The sequence below is a fragment of the Corvus cornix genome, chromosome 8, assembly GCF_000738735.6.
Source record: "Corvus cornix cornix isolate S_Up_H32 chromosome 8, ASM73873v5, whole genome shotgun sequence".
In the NCBI taxonomy this organism is placed as follows: Eukaryota; Metazoa; Chordata; class Aves; order Passeriformes; family Corvidae; genus Corvus; species Corvus cornix.
Window position 1 is genome coordinate 10,689,545 of NC_046338.1, and position 18,697 is coordinate 10,708,241.

At 49.6% G+C, this 18,697-nt stretch overlaps 1 protein-coding gene across 17 annotated transcripts in view; it reads right to left on the minus strand.

Annotated features, from left to right (window-relative positions):
* The window catches only part of PTPRF (protein tyrosine phosphatase receptor type F), a 379,859-nt gene that overhangs the window by 48,727 nt on the left and 312,435 nt on the right, over positions 1-18,697 (minus strand). For 8 of the 17 annotated variants that reach the window (XM_039556062.1, XM_039556069.1, XM_039556064.1 and 5 more), the window contains 5 exons: positions 14,669-14,974; positions 11,630-11,823; positions 5,454-5,480; positions 3,096-3,213; positions 299-877 (listed from right to left, as the gene is read on the minus strand). In XM_039556062.1, the coding sequence (XP_039411996.1) occupies positions 299-877; positions 3,096-3,213; positions 5,454-5,480; positions 11,630-11,823; positions 14,669-14,974 (1,224 nt within the window). The remainder of the gene's footprint in view (positions 1-298; positions 878-3,095; positions 3,214-5,453; positions 5,481-11,629; positions 11,824-14,668; positions 14,975-18,697) is intronic. The other 9 variants (XM_039556076.1, XM_039556072.1, XM_039556075.1 and 6 more) reach the window with 3 other exon arrangements.

Here is an 18,697-nt window from a genome sequence, read left to right on the forward strand (position 1 = left end):
GATGATCCGACTGAGACAGCTGCTCCAGTTCAAGTAAGAGACCTTCATGTACAGATAAAACATCCAAGTGTGCCTGTGGATGCAATTAAGGTACCACCAACACCCCTCTCCCCCCAGATGGCAAGTTTAGAAAATCTTTGCTGAGCCTCCCCTCACTGAACTAGTTTTAGACTAGGGAGCCACACAGTACCTGATCACAACAGTCAGAGCAGAGGGGAGCAAAGCTTCGTGAACCAAAGCAAAGCTCCCTGTCCTGGAGGCAGAGCTTCCTGTTAGGGCTTGTTAGAGGGGCACTTACCTTGCTCTACAGGCATGGTCCGGGACTGGATGCTGGGGCTGAGTGGCCCAGCCCCTTTACTGGTGCGGGCCCTCACTTTGATGTTGTAAGTGGTATCAGGTTTCAAATTTGTCAAAGTGATACTCGTGTCCTTGGTCATGTTAACCAGGTCCTGCTGGCTATTTATGTCCCTGTATACCACTGTGTAGTTGACGATCTTGCCGTTCCTTTCTGCCAAGACTGGGGGGTCCCAAGCAACTTCTGTGGTGGAAGTAGTGAGACCCACCACACGCAGGTTCTGTGGGAAGCCGCTTGGCACATCTTCGGCCGTCGTGATCTCCTTCTCAAACTCCTCTCCTGGGCCAGCTCTGTTCTTAGCAGACAATTTGAAGAGGTACGTGGCCCCCTTGTGCAGGTTGGTCACCGTGTAGTGATGGTCTCTCTTCCCGAAGTCTATCGTGTTCATTTTTTCCTCATCCAGACGTCTGTACTGCAGCCGGTAACCCAGCAGCTCCCCTACCATCTCCTTGGGTGGGTGCCACTGGATGAGGGCTGTGTTCATGGCTGTCGTGCTAATCATCATGGTGGGCTTCCCCGGGACTGAAACATAAACACACAATGACCATCTATAGCCTGGGAGGAGGGGAAGGAAGGACCGCTTCCGTGCTGCTCAGTCCGTATTGAGGAAAGTGGGAAAGTTCAGACAACAGGGTGAAGAGGATGACAGACAATTCACAGGGATAGTGGCAGACTGACCCTAATCCAGTGGTGAGGGAAGCTGGAGCCAGCCAGCTCTTGGTTGCCATTTTCCCATGTGCTGCCATTTAAACCGGAAATAAATTCAGCCATATCCTGCCCCAAAATTCATCCCCTTTTACAGGAAACGTTTAAGGTACCTCAAAGCATCATATGTATCTCAGAGAAGATCTGAATCCCGTCCTCCCAATCAGTGGTCTTCAGACACTCCAGCCAGTGCACAGCACCAGGCCATGCTGGCCCTGATGCACTGTACCACAACAGACACCCTGGAGCCCAATTCCAGCACCCTGGTCTGTCTGGAGGCAGACAAGTTTCATCCTGAAACCTTGCAGTTTTACCATCTGCAGAGGCAGCGAGCAGAGCTGGGTGGGCTGTTTGCCATCAGAATACATTCTGGTTTAGTTGAGGAGCAGATTCGTGATGTCAGTGTCGATGTGAGAGGTGAACGCAAGCATTCCACAGGTTTGCTTATGCTGCACAAGTCAAGGGGTGCTGCCATCACTGGTTAGGAACTGATGGCTTTAAATTGATGGTTTAATACCTTGATCTCCTTCAGTTAAAAAAAGGATGCGTCTTCACATCAGCTCAGACTTGTAAACAAATCAACTGATAGGGAAGATACTCAGAATCAAAGGCATGGGGCCATTGATACGAAAACAAAAATGGGATTGCAGCCAAACCTAGTTAAATATCCTTGCAGTTTTGAAATGTATGAGCCCACAGTCGAGCACAAGAGAAAACCATTATTTGCCAGAATTACACCCCCTTTTTGCCATCAGAGGGCGACACCAATGCTCTCCTTTGAGGTCAGACCTGCAGCCGAGCCGGTATGAAGGCAGGTCTGAGGGCTGTTTTGTAGGTATTTAATATACAATTACATTCCCATTGCCAGTGCCATCCTCCTTGCACTCACAATACAATGTCTAACAGCAGCTAGTATTAAGGGACACAGTATTTTCAAAGATGATTCCAAATATTAACCTCAAAATGTGCATCATAACATGGGAGGACCTACTGTGGTTTACAGTACAACACTGGGATGTTTAGGAAGCTCTTCCTGTTTATAGGACAGCTGTAGCAATTTGATGAACAGAAAATACATCATGGCAAGGCACTAGGGAGACAGCATTCGAGATTGTGACAGTGGAAACTACCTCTGGAGCTCCCCATATGCAGTGCGGAGGAGATGGCAAGCTGCTCCTTGTTTAAAAGCACCAGGAACAAACGCTCTCAGTTTGCACAAGCTGCATTCCCATAATAACAAGTGGTAAATACTGCTCCTGTGGTTGGTGTGAGAAAGCAGCAGGATTACTGGTTATAGGACAGCCTAGTGAGAGGAAAATGTGAGTGGACAAGAGACAGTGTCAACTAGTTGGTGCCACAGCCAAAGGCAAGCTTGACCACACCTGGAGGGAAGCGCCAGATGACTCCTGGGTGCCCCTGCTCCAGGCACAGGTACCATCTACTGAGACAGCAGAACCAAACCAGCTGGGATCACCAGGACCTAGAAGTTGTGTCCGCAGCACTTCTACAGCAGATTTGTTGCATTCCAGGTTTTACCATGGCTCTAGGAGCAGCCAGGCTCTGCTTTGTAAGCCTAGGGAAACAGCAGTATCACTGGCAGGGGGGAGCTGAGAAGCACCTCTTAGGAGCCCTCTGTGCCAGGGGCCATTCCAGGCAGCACTGCAGTCACCACAGGAAGCAAGAAATGGCACTTGCCTACAGGAACAAGGTGAGGACAGGCCAGGATTCCAAAGCTGAGGGAGGGCCTGGACTTTCAGGCTTCCTCTTCACAGGTCTCTGGACTGCAGATGAGCTCAGACCCATGAGTTTCACTGCTCTCTCACCAGCCCTGGTAGTGGCTCTCCATCTGTTTGCTGCACTTTGCTCATGTGATCCAGTGGCAAAGCCTGTTAAGTACGGGCTGGAGATCACAAGAGTTTGTACCTCTGCAGCGTCTCCAACCCTCTTGCTTCCTCTTGGCCATACTCCCCACGCACCTCTTGGGAGGTTTTACCACCACCCCTATGAGACTGTGACACCTGCTCCCCACACTCACCTGCCCCTGTGGTGGTGATGACTTTGGGCTTGCTGCGGGCACCATCTCCTTTGGTGGTGTAGGCAGCAACTGTGACAGAGTAGGTGGTTTCTGGCAGCAGGCCTCCAATGACTGTCTCCTGGGAGCACATTCACGAGGCAGAGAAGAGGCAAACAAGAAGAGCAAATACTTGTTACTGGAGTGAGCAAAAGGAAGGCACCAGGGTCAGTGTCTCCAACAGCAACACACTGACAACACTCTCTGGTCCACACTCATGCATCGTGCTCAAACACACGTGTTGCACAGAGCCAGCAAACAACAACTGCTGCCACTCCAACACTCACCTGCCTGATTTCAACCCCTGCCTTTAACATTTGGCCTTTTCAGGGACCCACCAGCACGTCAGCAGCTGTGCTCTCCCATGGCTTCTGCCAAGAGGGAGATCTGATCCAGATATGGTCCTGTGTGAAAGCTATGTAAGAGGACTACGGAGCTGTGAACCAGAGCAAAAGCCAGTTCACCTGGCTATGAGAACCTCTTGGGGGCTAATTCCAGGGTTTTTAAAGTTGTCTCTTGAAGCAGGGCCATGGGGAACACAGGGAGGCAGTGCAGGGGTGGGGGCCCCGGGCAGGGAGCACCTGCAGCTCTAAGCATCATGTTCACCCTCCCTGCCAGGCACTGGGTTGCAGGGATGGGATGGGTCAGTGCAAGGCACTGGCAAAACCTGGAGGGAAAACCTGCATCGTGGGAGGTCTGTGAGGGGGCGGACTCACGGGGTGCATCCTTGCATGCCCTGGCTTTCTCTGGGCAGGAGGAGGGCATGGCTCCGCACTTCAATTTGAGATCAAAGAGGAGAGCACTGCTCCTCCCTCCTGGCCTCCAGCAGCAAAGTGACTGGTGCCAAGCCTGGCTGGCCAGGCCTGCAAATGAGTGAGCACAGCGAGCTCAGCAGCTCCCAGCAGCTCGGGCAGGTACCCCTGAGCAGTGTTCATCTGTGGGTGTTGTGGGAGTGTCTGGGCCACTAGCACTAATAACCCAGATAATAATGGATCAGAGAGCAAGAGATGACCAGGCTGGAGAAGGGGCTGGGGAAACTTTTGGAAAGGAGGCAGAGGCTTTGTGTTGGTTATTTACCCCTTCAGACAAGGAGAAGAGCAGAGATGGAGAGGGTTAAGTTTGAGCTGCTGAGAACAGGCAGCATGGGCACTGTCAGAAGCTGCTGCAGGGGCCTGATCTCTGCCTGGGGGATCCTTGCCAGCTTCAGGGGTACGAGGGGTGCCTGTGGTTGCTCTCAGAGCACAGCCACTCTCCCATCACTCACTCACACAAACACCCACACTATTAAACCTGCTGATTTCCAGTCAGTGCTGCTGGTTCAGGTTACCTGCCCAGGCTTACTCATCAAAATCACCACGTTACCATTGCAGAACCAGCCAGCCCAGAGAAGTATCAACAAGCACCAACAAGAACCCCGCCAAAATCACCGTGTGAACCAGAGTCCGATCCCAACTCCGCCCCTGCAGCAGATCATGTGTGCAGGTGAGTGGACGCACGGTCTGATCGGTGCCAATGGACCCGCGGGGAAGCACTCTCACAAAACCTGCAGACTCTGAACATCCCAAGAGAATTCACTCCTCCCAAACCCATGCAAAGAGAATTTCTCACGCGAAAGCATGCCACCAGGAGCAAAGCAAGCAAGCTGGGAGGAGGGGAGAGAGATGAGGGATGGATGAAAGAAGGTCTGATTGCATAATACAAACACAGTGCTGTCATGACATAGCCACTCCGAGCAAGAATCCTCCATATAAAGCAGGAGGAGAAATGTATCATGCTGGGGAAACTCACAGTAGGGCACGTAATTGAATTGCTGACTCTAAAAAGGTCATTTTCTAGTTTGTTCCTCCAAATTTATATCTCAAAATTATGTGGGGAAAAATTGAATTTAACTGTTTAAATGTGATTGTTTTCTTATTACTATCTGTGTTTCAACCAAAGGTCATGGTTGAGGGTGTAGGTTATTTCTCATGACTACGATCAATGTGGTTTAAAGATTATGTATCTAATTTTACCACATAACTTGGTGGGCCAACTACTGCAGGATCAGCCTCCTGAGTCGATCACTTGAACCTGCTTAAAACTGCACTGCAACAAGCTGGAAATACAGATTATAGGAAATGTCAATTGCTTTTCTGCGTTTAGGAGCAATCTAAATGCCAATTTTCTCTGGATTTGCTGCTTGTGGAAGGTTTCACAATGTAACTCTCCAGCCTCATTAAGGGAGTGAAAGGAATGTTTTGACAGTACTGTGTCTACAAAAATCACAAATCGATTTACCAAACCCCTCTCTTCCAACCTGGAATACACACAAGTGGTACTTACATGGTCGACGGAGTCCTCAGCTCTCCACTGATGGGGAAGAAAGGAAGGAGGAGAGAAAAATGGAGACACAGAATTTTAAGGGGCAACATGTAGGAAAGGGATGACAACGACAACAACAGCAGGGGTTAGCAGAACTGGGCTGGGGGAATTACAACACTTATACACAGAGGGTCACTTGGCACAAGCTGTGCCAAGGGAAGAAATGGCATAGAGCAATTTTTGACATGCTGCTAGCCTGCGCAATGAGTCTGAGATCACTCACACAAACAGACAAAGAGCCTCCTTCTCACTTGGGTGGAGATGTCACCCCTCACTTTTTGTACTTTGCAGTACTTTCCCCTTCTGGCTTTGTTTGCATTTTCCTGCCTCTTCCATGAGCAGAAGCAAGAAAGGATAGGTCGTACCAACTAGGCTCCAGTTTCTGTTCTAGCGATGTTCTAGCCACCACCTCTTGTTGAGAACCAAAGACTTCAACACAGAGGCACTCTCTGCAGGGAAGCACCAATGCAACATTTCTAGAGCTTCTCTTTCTTGTATCATTTGCAAGAAAATGCTCTGGAGACTTCAGAAAACCGAAAAGTGCCATCTGTCATCAACAGTGCAAGAGAACCTGAGATCTTACACAGAGCTTCACACTAAGCTGCTCCTCTCCAACAGTGGTGTGTGGCTTGGAGACAGGTTCAAACTCCTGCATGTACTGAGGAAACAGCTGCTCACTCCCAATGACACAACACCAAATGGCAAACACAAATTTGGCAAGAGCAGCCCTGCAGGGAAAGCTTCCACACAAACTATTTCCCACCAAAAGCTCACATGGATTCCTGGCCATGGCAGTAGAATACGGGCTCTGAACTCTTCCGGCTGGATTTGGGTTTGTAAGGCATCAAAGCTGCATTGGGGTGGTGAGACAGTAGAGCTCGGCTGCTGCCATGCATGCACAAAGCACTGTTCTTTGTGGTTGGGGCACCAAAGGAAGGCTTGCAGAGATCACAGCGAACTCTCTCAGCCAAGGTGATGTGTTACAGCTCACGTTACTAAATGTGCCTGGAGGAAGCACCAGTCCATGGGTTCAAGCACAGAGATGAAAGTGAAGATAGGTATTATTGCCCCTGACTCACAGTGTGAGCCCTGGCAAACCTTGCTTCTAAGCCTGACCTGCCAGCTGTGAAACTGCTCAGATACCAACTTCCTCAGGACCCTGGGAAGCTCAGCCTACACTGCTGGAGTGTTTGGGAACCTGCAAGTGCTACAGAAGTACTAAACAGCATCAAAGACACAAGTTGCCTTTTGAACTCAGGCTATTTGAGGTGCCTTTTGCAGGCTGCAGCCTATCACATTGGCATAGTACTCACCTCAGCAGTAAAATACATGGCATGCTTTCAAAATATTTGCTATTTTATTCTCTAAATTCAGAAAGAAGAAGTTATTAGAGAAATGTTCCTCTAAGACTTTATTACAGTTCACTTATTAGATGCCATGAGACTGCAGTACAATTATCCCCTAAACCATCTTAACAGTAAATTTCAGCAAAGAGGTCAAGTTGCCCCTAAATACTTCCTATAAAGCCAAGACCCCCCCTAAGTATTATGTCACTAAAGGCTGTCTTTCCACACATATCTTGGTGCCATTTCCACTGTTGCACACTTAGCTGAAGCCAAGTCATTGCTGTTTATGTCCCACCCATGCCAGCCAGCCCACACCATGGTCAACAGCCACACACTCCACCCTGCCAATCTAAAACCTGGCAGAAGTCCTGCCGTAAGTCCTGCCACAGGAGGGGTACAAGGCCAGGTAGCTCTTCCTCCAGGAAGTACACTTCTCCTACAAAAGCATGTCCCTGGTGGGTGGAAGCCACGTGGCTGGGAACACCCCAGCCTGCCTCCATATAGCAACAGGAGCAGAATGTGACACTTCACTACAAGCAACAGCAGAGCAGAGCTGGGCTCAGGAGGCCTCTCATACCACAGCAGTAAGTTTATCATGCACTAGGATTTTAAACCAAGTGTTTAATGTTCAAACTCTGTTTGCTCTAATGTTTCAGTGGACTTTAATCTTGCATTAGATCAGAGTGCAAAGAAATGCCTTGAGATCTGTGCTGGAGTAACAACTGTGAAAAGCCAGGCCTGCATAAATACCTTGGTAGAAATTCAGTTTCATTACAAAAATTTAATCTACAGATCAAAACGTTTCCTTCCTCAAACTAGCTCAATTGCTTCTTAACTGCTTAAGACTGGTCAGTAAGACAAATTGATCTGAAAAACCCAGGAGCAGTCATAAAAAGAACTGAGAGAGGGCTGTGTGCATGAAGCAGGATGGCTCTGGGAAGTGCTAAAGCTAACAGTGTGTATTTATGGCAGCTGCAATGCTTTAATGTTTCATTTTACACTTCAACACAGCATAGTCATGTCTCACCAGGGAACGGCTGTTTTCCCTGACCAAGGCTCTTGCAAAAGACAGATTCAATCCCTCCACGGTCCCAGCCATGGAAAGCCAGTATTGGTTTTCCTGCAGATCCTTCTCCTCTCTGCTTCAGTGACTGTGGCGCAACAGTGGAACTCCAGACATAATCTCAGGTACTCAAATCAATGAGATGCAGACGGGTCTGAGGGTATCAGAACTTCACCTTGGTCCTTTACCTGAAGTGCCTCTTGCATGATGCCTCACAGTTTTGTTCGACTTAGGAAGCAGAGAACATCCACCTCCACGCTAGACTCCCCTAGATAAGTGCATGTGTATGACATGTTCCAAGTACATTCAGATAAAGATCCTTGACTGTCACCAAACAACAGAGGGAGGCTGTAAATTCCTCTGCGTTGTGCCTGGGATAGGCACTGCTCAAGGAGAACGGAAGTCTCTGCTTTCTCCTTTGATCTCAATCCAATAGCTTGAAGTGATTGCCATTTCTTCTTCCTGCTCTTCTGGAGCAAGCTGGTGGGATGTGCACTCAGTCTGCACACTCGTTGGAGAACTGCTGCCTGCAGAGACCATGCCATCCTCCTGTGAGTGTGCAGCCCCTCTTGTGGGCAGCACATACCTTTCCTGTGCCATGACTGTTTGCACAGCAGGAGAAGAAGGTGGCAGGAGTCTCTTCTCCACACAGCCTGACCTCCGTGTAGCCAGCTGTCACCAGCCGGCCCTGAAAAGTTGTTTGGGCAGGCTGGACCTGTAGGGATGGAGGGGTTCAAGCCCACTGCCCCCTCCTAACATGCAGCAGCTGCCCAGGGACTGGAGACCAAGGAAATGAGGTGGGCCCCTGCCCGCCTCTGTCAAGCCTAATGCTTGTGTCCCATGGCCCTGCTAAACCCTGCTCCCTTGAGCTGGCGAGGACTTGTAGTAGTGGTGGAGTGCAGCTCCTGCACTGGGCTCATTTCAAAAGCCCTCTCTCGGTGCTTGGATGTGCTTTATGCAAGACCCAGGGCACAGAGAGGAATCTTCTGCCATTGCCCACCATTGGACCCGGCTGAGCCGTGACGGGCATGGCCTGGGCAAGAGGTGCTGTGGGTACCCGATCCAGCTCTGCAGTTGTACACACCCTGGGAGCTCCTCCACAGGGCAGAGTCACATTTGCTTGTCCATCGGGCTGTCAGCAGGAGGTGAGAGCTGAGACTGGAAGGCAAACAGAATCCTGACGGAGGTAATCAGTCACAGGCACAGCCACAGAGGGGAGGGAGAGGCCTCAGCTCCATCACAGGACCTTCTTAACAACTGATTACTCTGCCCAGGCAGGAGGCTGTAATATAAAACGTGATCTCTCCCGCACCAGGGCCCCCACGTCTCTTTCCGCTCAAACGGTTTTGAAAGCTCAGAATCCATATTATCTGCATAGCTAACATCTCTATTCCCTCGCCCTTCTCCTTTCATCTTCGTTTACTCTCTCTCCATTTCTCACCTTCAATAAGGAAAAACCATGAGTCAGCTTTAGTATCAATGTCTTCACGCTGTCTGCAGGAAGCAGATTACGTGTTACATACCTACCCAAACCAGCAGACAGCCTGGCTAGGCAGGAGGAGGGGCTCTGCCTACCTGTCCAGAGATTTTCTTCTCTGACCCCAAGATTTTCAATCAGTTTAATTCTCTCCCTGTGCACTGGTATAAATGTTTATGAGTGTTTGTGAGTACTGAACTGTGTCCATCTTCATCCTATGACCTTCAGGGGCAGGTTTTCCAGTGCATCTTTTTGTTTTCTTTCATGGAAAATAACTCTTCCAGGACTACTTGTTAAAGTCTCATCTGGCTGTTAGCAAGGACATGCACTGCTGTACTGAAAGACGGCAGTTCTTACAGGGCTCTTCAGCATCTGGTGCAGATGTGTTTCATCACAAGCACAGGTCATGCCTGGCTTCTCACTCTTTCAGGAAATAGAGATCTCTTCTGCCAAGTCAATGAAACCTCTTCCTTGTAGGGTTGTCATTAGTTTATCCCAAGAATGACATGACTCTTTCAGAGTAGTCGTTTCTTTGCGACTATCATTTTCACTTCCACCCAAAAATTACAGTGGATGAGTTCGGCACCATACACAGCAGGAAAAAATATCACAGAAATCAAGAACCTTCCCACAGAAATTCACCAAATATGGAAGACTGGTAAGTGGCCTGACAGGCCAGGAAACTTCCTGGAACCTGCCTCCTTCATGCACACATTCAAACTAATGCAAAATCCAGCACTCCTTCAAAAGTTTCTGGCTCTAGCACCCTCATTCTGCACATTAGCATGGGATTTCTCTCTCTGAAATGTATGAGTAAGGAGTGAAAGCAGAACTGGCTGGGCAAGCATAAAATATTTGAAAACACCAAGAAGAAAAACACTGCCAACTTCGCCTACCTACACTTGGGACCAACCCATTAACTCCAAACTCCAGCTGAACAACACAGAAGATGATATTCTTCTGGCATAAGTAAAGGGCAGTAAGCAGCTTGTCTAACTATTAAAACAAAGCAACATCTGAAACATAAACAGAGACGTGCCCCAGACAATACTACAAGGACCCTCAAAGTATTTTCTCTCTTCAAAGTTCTCCCCATCCGCATTATTACTGAGTTTTATCCTTCGGAATATGAATGGGGAGTAAAGCTGCCACTATGCACTGCACTCCCCACTGACAAATGCATAAATGATTCACAGCTGCATTCAGGAGACAGATCAATTAATCGTTGCAGCTCTCCAGTATTTATACTGGGCATCATTCAAGCAAGCCAGCTCTGAATCGATTCCTCGTTGCTTCCAACAGCAGCAGATCCTGTTCTTCATTTATACGATTATCTTTGTTGAGAGCAGTATGGGTCATCCAGGATGAAGGACCCCTGTTCCAAAGAAGAGTTGTATTTCATTGTACATGGGGCACCAAAAACTTCCCTGGACCTTGGAAAAGAGGCAACTACGCATTCCTGGGCTGCGCAGAGTGCACAGCCATGCCTGGAGCAGTGTGTGGGAAGAGGGCTGCAGCTCACAGCCAGAGAGGTATCCAGGAGATTGCCTAAGTATGAACAGATTGTTGTGTGGGGAATGCAGAGGACAAAGTCATTTACACGGAATGTGGGCCTCCACCTCATTTTTTTTCTTCCTCCTCAGCCTTTCCCAGACTAAGTCGGCTTCACCTACAGTTTTCTTTCAAGAAGCAATGCAACACCAAGTCCCTGCCCTGCAAAAGCAGGAGCAGGAGGGAGTGGAGCCTTTGCTGAGCCAGGAGTGCCATCCTGCCTGGCATGCTGTGCCCACTCAGGGGTGCAGAGCCACTCCCGTACCCCACAAGCAGGCAGCACTCAGGTGGATGCTATCAAGACAGACACTTTGCCCTGAACATAATCAGCATCACAAAAGAAACAGATTCAAGGCTTATTTCAAACTTTCTGACCATTTATAAACAGACTGGCAAAGCACAGTTTGCTCCAGTTGGAGTCTGCGCAGGATGTGGCAGGCAGAGGTGCATATCAGAGAAGGGGTAAGAGAGGAACATCATCCAATACATCATCTTTTCTACAGCAATCCTTTCCTGATTAAACTTTTTACCCATGTTTAAGCCACAGTTTAGGGATGAACTGTTTGCCTTGCTCAGGCAGGCTGAGTCCCATGCTCTGGAGCTGCAAGAGGTGGCCAAGAAATACTTGGACCCAGCCAGCCCACCCCTCTGTGGAGAGGGAAGGTGCCATGCCCACCAGCTGGTGGTCCCCACACTGTACCTGTGCTTCTGACAGCATGACGTCCTTGATCACTGGCTGCCCTCGGGGCTCGTTGTTTTCCAGCTTCACATAGGTAACCAGATACCCGCGGATCTGCCCATGCTGTTTGTTGGAGATGGGCAGCTTCCAGCTCACCCGGATGGCAGTCGAATTCACAGACTCCACCTCCACCTTTCGTGGTGGGGCACTGGGCACTGCAACACACACGGGACAGCAGTTAGCAGGTACCACACAATCACTGTCACTACCTCTCACCCTTTGCTACCTTCCCCCCACCTCACTGCCAGGATGGCCCCACTGGTACAAGTTTCCTGTACCTGCCCAGCACACCACACTGCAATCTTTCAGCATGACCACATCCCTAAACCCTTCCCTTTTGCTATTCTCAGCAGGAAAGAGCTAATTGCAACATGCAGGAGCACCCCTAATAAAAGTCCTTGTGCCGAATCAGACCCACCTATCCCTCTCATCTCCAGCAACAGGGGAGCAAGGAAGAATACAAGAATATAGCAAAATATAAAGAATACAGTGACTCCCTGCTGCTCAGGGTGCCCTGGGGCACAGGCAAGGGTTTTGAAGCCTTCTTTGCCTCTTGCCTGACACAGCACCTCCTCTCAGACCCATCTAAATGCAGTCCAACAGCCCCATGCAGCACGACTGGGTGCTGAGCCTGTTTTTGCAGGGAGCCCTGGTACCTGCCACCAGCCAGAGCGCACACGTGCTCTTCCCGTGACAGTGAGAGGTTAATGAGGGGGAAAAGCACCATCCTAAAACAATAACCCAGAGCTCACAGACAGCAGTCACTGAACTCAGCCAGATAAAGGGGCCTGTGGGGATTGTGACAGCTCTGGGGACTGTATTTCATGCACGGCTAGCTGAATGCTTTTTGATAATAAAATGAAAAATTACACTGCCCAGAAAATATCAATTTTCTTGCAAGGTGAGGCCCGTTTAAAAATGTATTTATACCCTATTTACCATTTGGAAAAATTACCTCCTTATTACATTTTGCTCTTGCATTGACTGTGACAAAAATGTCAATTCTAAAAAATTAGCTTTTCAGTTGCTCCTGGAAAGCTCCTTCGGCTGAAGCAGCTGGGAGCAGAGGTGTGCACTCTCTGGAGGATACTGATGCTACCCAAGTGCCAGGTACCAAGTGAAGAACCTGGGCTTCCTCTTATCACCTCATCTGCAGGACCCTTTTCACCTTTCACTGGCCTGGGAAAATCCAGGGGTTTGGAACCTCATATGCCCCAATTCTCAACACAGCAAGAAATCAGTATTAGGTAATTAGGGATGGATACCTGACAAGCAGACGTAATGAGTATTGCTATTTCAACCAACTAAATGGGAAGAAACGGCTACCCAGCAGGTAAGCACAGTTTTTAAGCTGCACAGCAATTCATTATTCTTCCCCAGATGTCCTTCATAATTGTAGATAATTTAATAAAATAGAGAAAGGAGGAACAGAGCATTTTAGCACCATGAGGCCAACTCAAGGTATGGGAATGGAGGAGGCTGTGCTTGAACAGTTACCCCCTTCTGCCTGGAGCAGCCTATGCTGTAATCCACAATTCACTTAGTGCAGTGACCTTGCACAAGCCATGGGGCTCTCCTGCCCTGGCAAGGCACCTGCCCACACACACAGCTGGGAGTCCAAGCGGAAAACATGATCCTCCCTGAGAACCAGACAGAAGCTGTGTGTCAAGCTCTGCTGGCACGAGAAGGCAGGACATGGTATGGGGATGTTGCAGGGACACAAAAAGATGTGAATGTGAGCAGATCACAGTGTTTCGAGGAACTCTGTCCTACCCCACTATGGGAAGTATGTGCTGCATCTGAGATCCAAACAGGCAAAGTTCTATTTGTTTTCAGACCACAGTTTAGCATTTCTCATTCCTTCATCATGGGTATCTACTGAGCATCAGCATGTCAGAGGAATACAAAATCACTCCTGACAGCTAAGCTGGAATGTCCAACCACGGTGCCCAAAAACTAACTGAGAGAGCTTGCTGCGACATTTCTGGGCTAACAGCTTCCCCTGGGCTACAACTCTGCCGAATGAGAACTGAAGCAAACAATACAGGCAGCAGGACACACACAGATGTGCTTGCCAGCCCACGAACGCAGTCAGCAAGCATTCCCAGATGCCACTTCCAGAGCCATGGAGACATGGGGGACAGTGGCAGCCCATTTAGGGAAACTGTAACATGTCTGGTTTCAATTTCCTGCACTGATTGGGCAATGCAGAGATCATGCTTTCTTTGCCTGGACGCTCCATCTCTTTCTTCTCCCATCAAATCTGCAGCTTTCTTGGGTCAGCATGAAGCCATGGAAGCTCCTACTGTCATCCTGAGCTCTGGCTGTTTCAAAGGAAATGGCTTAAATCACGATGACATAACTGACAGCCCTGCTAATACAATGCAATTTCTCTTTAAAGCTGTCATATCCAGTAAAGTGCTCTGTACGTGTGGTATTCTGACTCTTGAGTGGAAGAGCAGCTTTATATAAGCTGTGGCTGGCCTGGAAGCTGGAGCAGGAAGCAGCTTTCCTGCAGTATCTCCAACTTTCAAATGGATTGCTTTCCCCCTCTTTAGTTTGCTGGATTTCAAGTCAACAAGTAAACTTTAAGTCCTGATCTCACGAGAGAAGCCTTTGGCTGGGAGAGCTCATTTTACCTTCAATAAAAAGGAATCCACCACCACCCACTATAAAACCACAACGGAAAGCAGAGCAATGCCTCCTCACATGCACAGGAAGCACTGCTGATACAAACAGGACCCTAAGGGACCATGATGGGATACCTGACACAGCCTGGAGGCAGAGCAAGGGCCAGCAAAACAATTCCCCAACCCCACTCCAGGGCACCTGTTGAGACCCACTCCCTGGAGCATTGCTCCTGACAGCCTCTGGCCCTGCTTGAAAGGCACTCCCAGATCAATGTCCCTGCTCCCTTCCCCCCCCCTTTCCAGCAACTCAGCTAGGAGAGTCCTGGTTAACCCATGGCAGTAGCTGAAGGAGCTGTTCAGTAGCACCTACCATCCTCGTCAGTGCGCACGTGCACGGGGATGCTCTGTGGTCCTGGCCCCACATCGGTGTGAGCCCTTACCCACACCTTGTACTCAGTCCATTTCTCCAGGTCCTTGATCTCCCAGCTGGAATGCTCCCGTCCAATGCCATCCACCACATGCTTGGTGATGTCATCTCCTTCCACTGCCTGGTAGGCAATGGAGTACTGGGTGATGACCCCATTGCGGCTCTGGGCGGGCGGTGGCACCCAACTTACCCGGACGGTGGTGGAGCTGGTGCTTACACACTCGACTTCTTGGGGTGGGGCGGAGGGGGCTGGGGATAAATAAATGAAGTGGGGAGATGAAGGGAAATGAATGGAAGGACAAACCAAAATGCACAGGGAACTTTTACCCAGCCAACAGAACACTGAACACACACATGGACAACTGCCTGCCATCCTCACAGATCATCAAAAATGGCACTGGGAGGGCAATTTGTATTTGAAGGCCAGATGAAAAACATGGAGATGGAAGTGCTGTTCTGCATCAGAGAAAACCTTTTCCCAAAGCAGTTCTGGACGCTCACTTTACCAAACACAACAAATGGCAGTAAGGGAAGGGGGGAGTGTGGAGGGTGCGACAGAGACTGGTAGGGAGAAGAAAGATGCTTTCAGTGAAGATCTGAAGCAGATGGAAACCAGAAGAGGTAGGAAGCTGCAGAAGGCAAGAGCGGCAGAAGGGAAGCTCACACACCAGATTGCAGGAAGGCTTGTGAAAACTGACTCCTAGACAAGCGGAGGAAACAAAAGCGGATAAGGAAAGCAGGTGACTGAGGTTGGAGGTAGTTTGTTCTGGTGGGGTTTAAAACCATGACCATCAGCTGTAAGCTGCATCCTAACCAGGTGGGAGCCAGGCACCATGTGGGAACAGCAGATAATGTGGTTGTGTTGCTTTGCACATGTCCCTGGAATCTGGGACTGAATGTTTCATGCCTGCCACATTGGTTACCTGCCTCAGTAGCTTCCTGGCCTATGGATTTGTACAGTGCAAGGTAAGCAGGTCTTGCCCTCTCCCAGGCAAAAAAGCACCTGCAGTTTGCATTAACTTCTAAGCCCTGGCAATGCTAACTGTCCACAGGGGGAGGAGTGGGATCCAGGCAACCGTTGCTTCTCATTGGGATCAGGGTAAGTCTCTCCACACAGCACACTGGGGAAGAGCAGCAAAACAAATCTGGGGGGGGGGGGGGTGGGAAGAGGGATCAGGAAAGGAGAGATGACCTGGACAAAGCAAAGCAGGACATCCAGGACATCTGCCTGGTTCTTTCCCTTCTCCAGCCTTGCAAAACTGCTGTCTGGCTCCAAGAGGGCTCTGGCAGCATGGGAGCCCTCTCATGGCAGCATCAGCCCCCTGTCATTTGGCCTCACTGCCCCGGGATGCTGCAGACAGCATGCTTGCACAGAAGGCAAGAGTGGAAGTCTGGAGAAGGAAAAGAGCCCACATAGTCAGGGAAGGAACAAGGGACACAGGTCCATCCCTGGGTGCTCATCTAGAAGGAAACAGCCCTAAGCAGAGGGGGCAGAGCATCATCACCAAAAAAAAAGCACAGTTTCCCTAAGACTCGAAAGCTGTTTGGCCAAGCAATAATGGAGTACACCAAGTATCTTGCTTTGCCATGGCAGGTGAAAGGCAGCTTCCATTCTTCACTGCACACAGAAACCTAGAAATGCCTGAAAAAAGACTGCTGCCCTTCCCCATGCTCCAGTCCTTGCAGCCACCAGTGCAGCAGAGCCAGCCTTCCAGGGGCACAGGGACAACCCTGCCTGCTCACTGCCTGTGCAAAGGTGAACACAACCTACATCAGTCCACATGGCAGCAAGGACCTCAGGTAATTCAAGCTCAGAAATGGTGCCTTAGCTTTGCTGGGCACAGGTTGGCATTGGCAGAAGACCTGGGAAAGCAGAGGGCAGCAGGACCTCCCAATGCCCTGGTGACCTCTGCTTGCTGGGAACAAGGCCCAGTTGCCTGCAGAAACTGTTGCAGACTGCATGTAACTTTGAATGCCTACTTCTGTGCTCAGAGAGCAGGGAACATTTCGGATGCCTGGAGAGATGAAAGATGAAGGAGAGTTAAGTACTGATGGGGCTGGAAGAGACAATGCTTGCACCATCAGGCTGCTGATTGGGAGCTACATTGGAGGAAAGGGAAGTCAAAGCAATGTGTGGAAGCAAACAGTTGCCTATGTGAGGGAGGCAGCACAGGATCAGCCCTACCATCTGGTATAGTGAAAAGGGAGCAGGGGTAAAAAGTGAATCCTCACACTCTTTTGGTTAATCAGCAGAGAAGTGACAGGGAAGAGAGTAGGAAGATACAGCACCAAAGCAACACCTACAGTGGAGGGCATAATGTAGACAAAGTGCCTGGTGGCATCCTTCAGACAAGACAGGTGAGACACAAGGAGCTTGGCAAGCCTTTCCTCTGCCACTGTCTGCAGACAGGCCCTTCACAGAAGAGACTTGCTTTGACAGAAGCTCCACAGCTTCCCTTGGGATGCAGCAGTGAGTTTGTTCTCCAGCTTTGGATGATAGTGTGGGCAAGTCAAAAGTTGGCTGTTGACTGGGTAAGAGTCACACATATGATGTGTAAGGCAAAAACTCAGATTAACACTTAAAAGAAAGCAAAATAAAACTTGGTAACATGAGCAGGATCAACTTAAAATGCACAAGGAGTCGAAGTGTCCCTCCTGGGGCCAGCAAAGAGCAGACTGGGTGGCCAGCATGCACCCACCCATGCAGATGTACCCCCACACACACTGTGCAAACCTCTGCTGCCTCCAGGCTACTCACAACAGCCTCCCCCGATGGCCCACGGCAACTCTGTGCACCCATCCAACCCACCTGCTCCTTAGCCTAGGGAAAAGGGAGACTCAGGACCCACCTTAGTATTTCAAGGGAGAACAGCATTTTAATGCTGAGGCCTAATGGGCACAGAGCTGCTGCTTCTCTCACATCATTCTGCTTGCCTGAGGCATTGCAGACTCCTGGAAAACTCCCCCGTGCTCTTCAGACCCTCAAAGCAGCACTGCTTGTACTTTTTGCAGGGTGCCCAAGAAGTAAGTGAGCAGCTTAGCAGGAAAGACAGCCTAGAAAGCAGCTGCCTGGTCAGGAGATGAGGTCTCAACTGTGCTGCTGAAGGGTGCAAAGGGGCATTGCCTCCCTCTGGCCTTCCCAGACAAGCATCCCTACTACTCCTGAGCAGGGGTGCCACAAGAAGAGCAAGACCAAATCCTTCTCCAGCCCACTAGTGAGTCATTAGTGATGATGGCCCTCCTACCTTCCCCATGACTGGTTTGTCAGGGACAGGAATAGACACTGAAGTGAGGCTTTTTGGAAAGCAGGAGTCTGACTGCTCCTGCAGTTTGTGTCCCACCTGAACATGTCAAGCTCCATAATCTAACAGCCTTTCTCAGGGTAACCAGATGAAAAAGTGCAGGAAGGAGACCAATTTGAAGCTGGGAGCTGTTGTGTTTCTAGATTAGTGAGTTGTAAGGCCAAAGGGGACCAATCCAACCATCTAATACAAAGTGTTGCTACGTAAAGACCAAAGTATTTCTGGAAGTTGTGCATCGTGCACACAACTTCTGCCAAGGTAAAGCACAGCTTTCTGAAAGACCTACTTGATTTTGAGCCCCCCAGTACCCAAGGCTCCACCCTGCATTGGGACTGTTCAGACAGTGGTTTGTCACCCTCACTGAACAGCTCAGCAGTAACTGCCAATGGCTTCTGTCATAGAATAGAATGCCATCAGAAATCTTTTCAAGTAGGGGCCTGTAAACCAAGACCCAGGTCACTTCTTGGATCAATCCACGGACCCTTAGGTCCTTTAGTGTGAGGAGGGCTTCACTGGTCAAACCAAGAAACTCCTGTGGCTAAAAGCCAAATCTCTTCCAGCCTATGCACGTTTCTCTTACTGAACAGGTATCAGAACCAGTCAGCTACTGCACCACTTGCCAGTGAAGTGACAACCTTAAAACCAGACTGGTGTGAGATTCCCTGTGAGC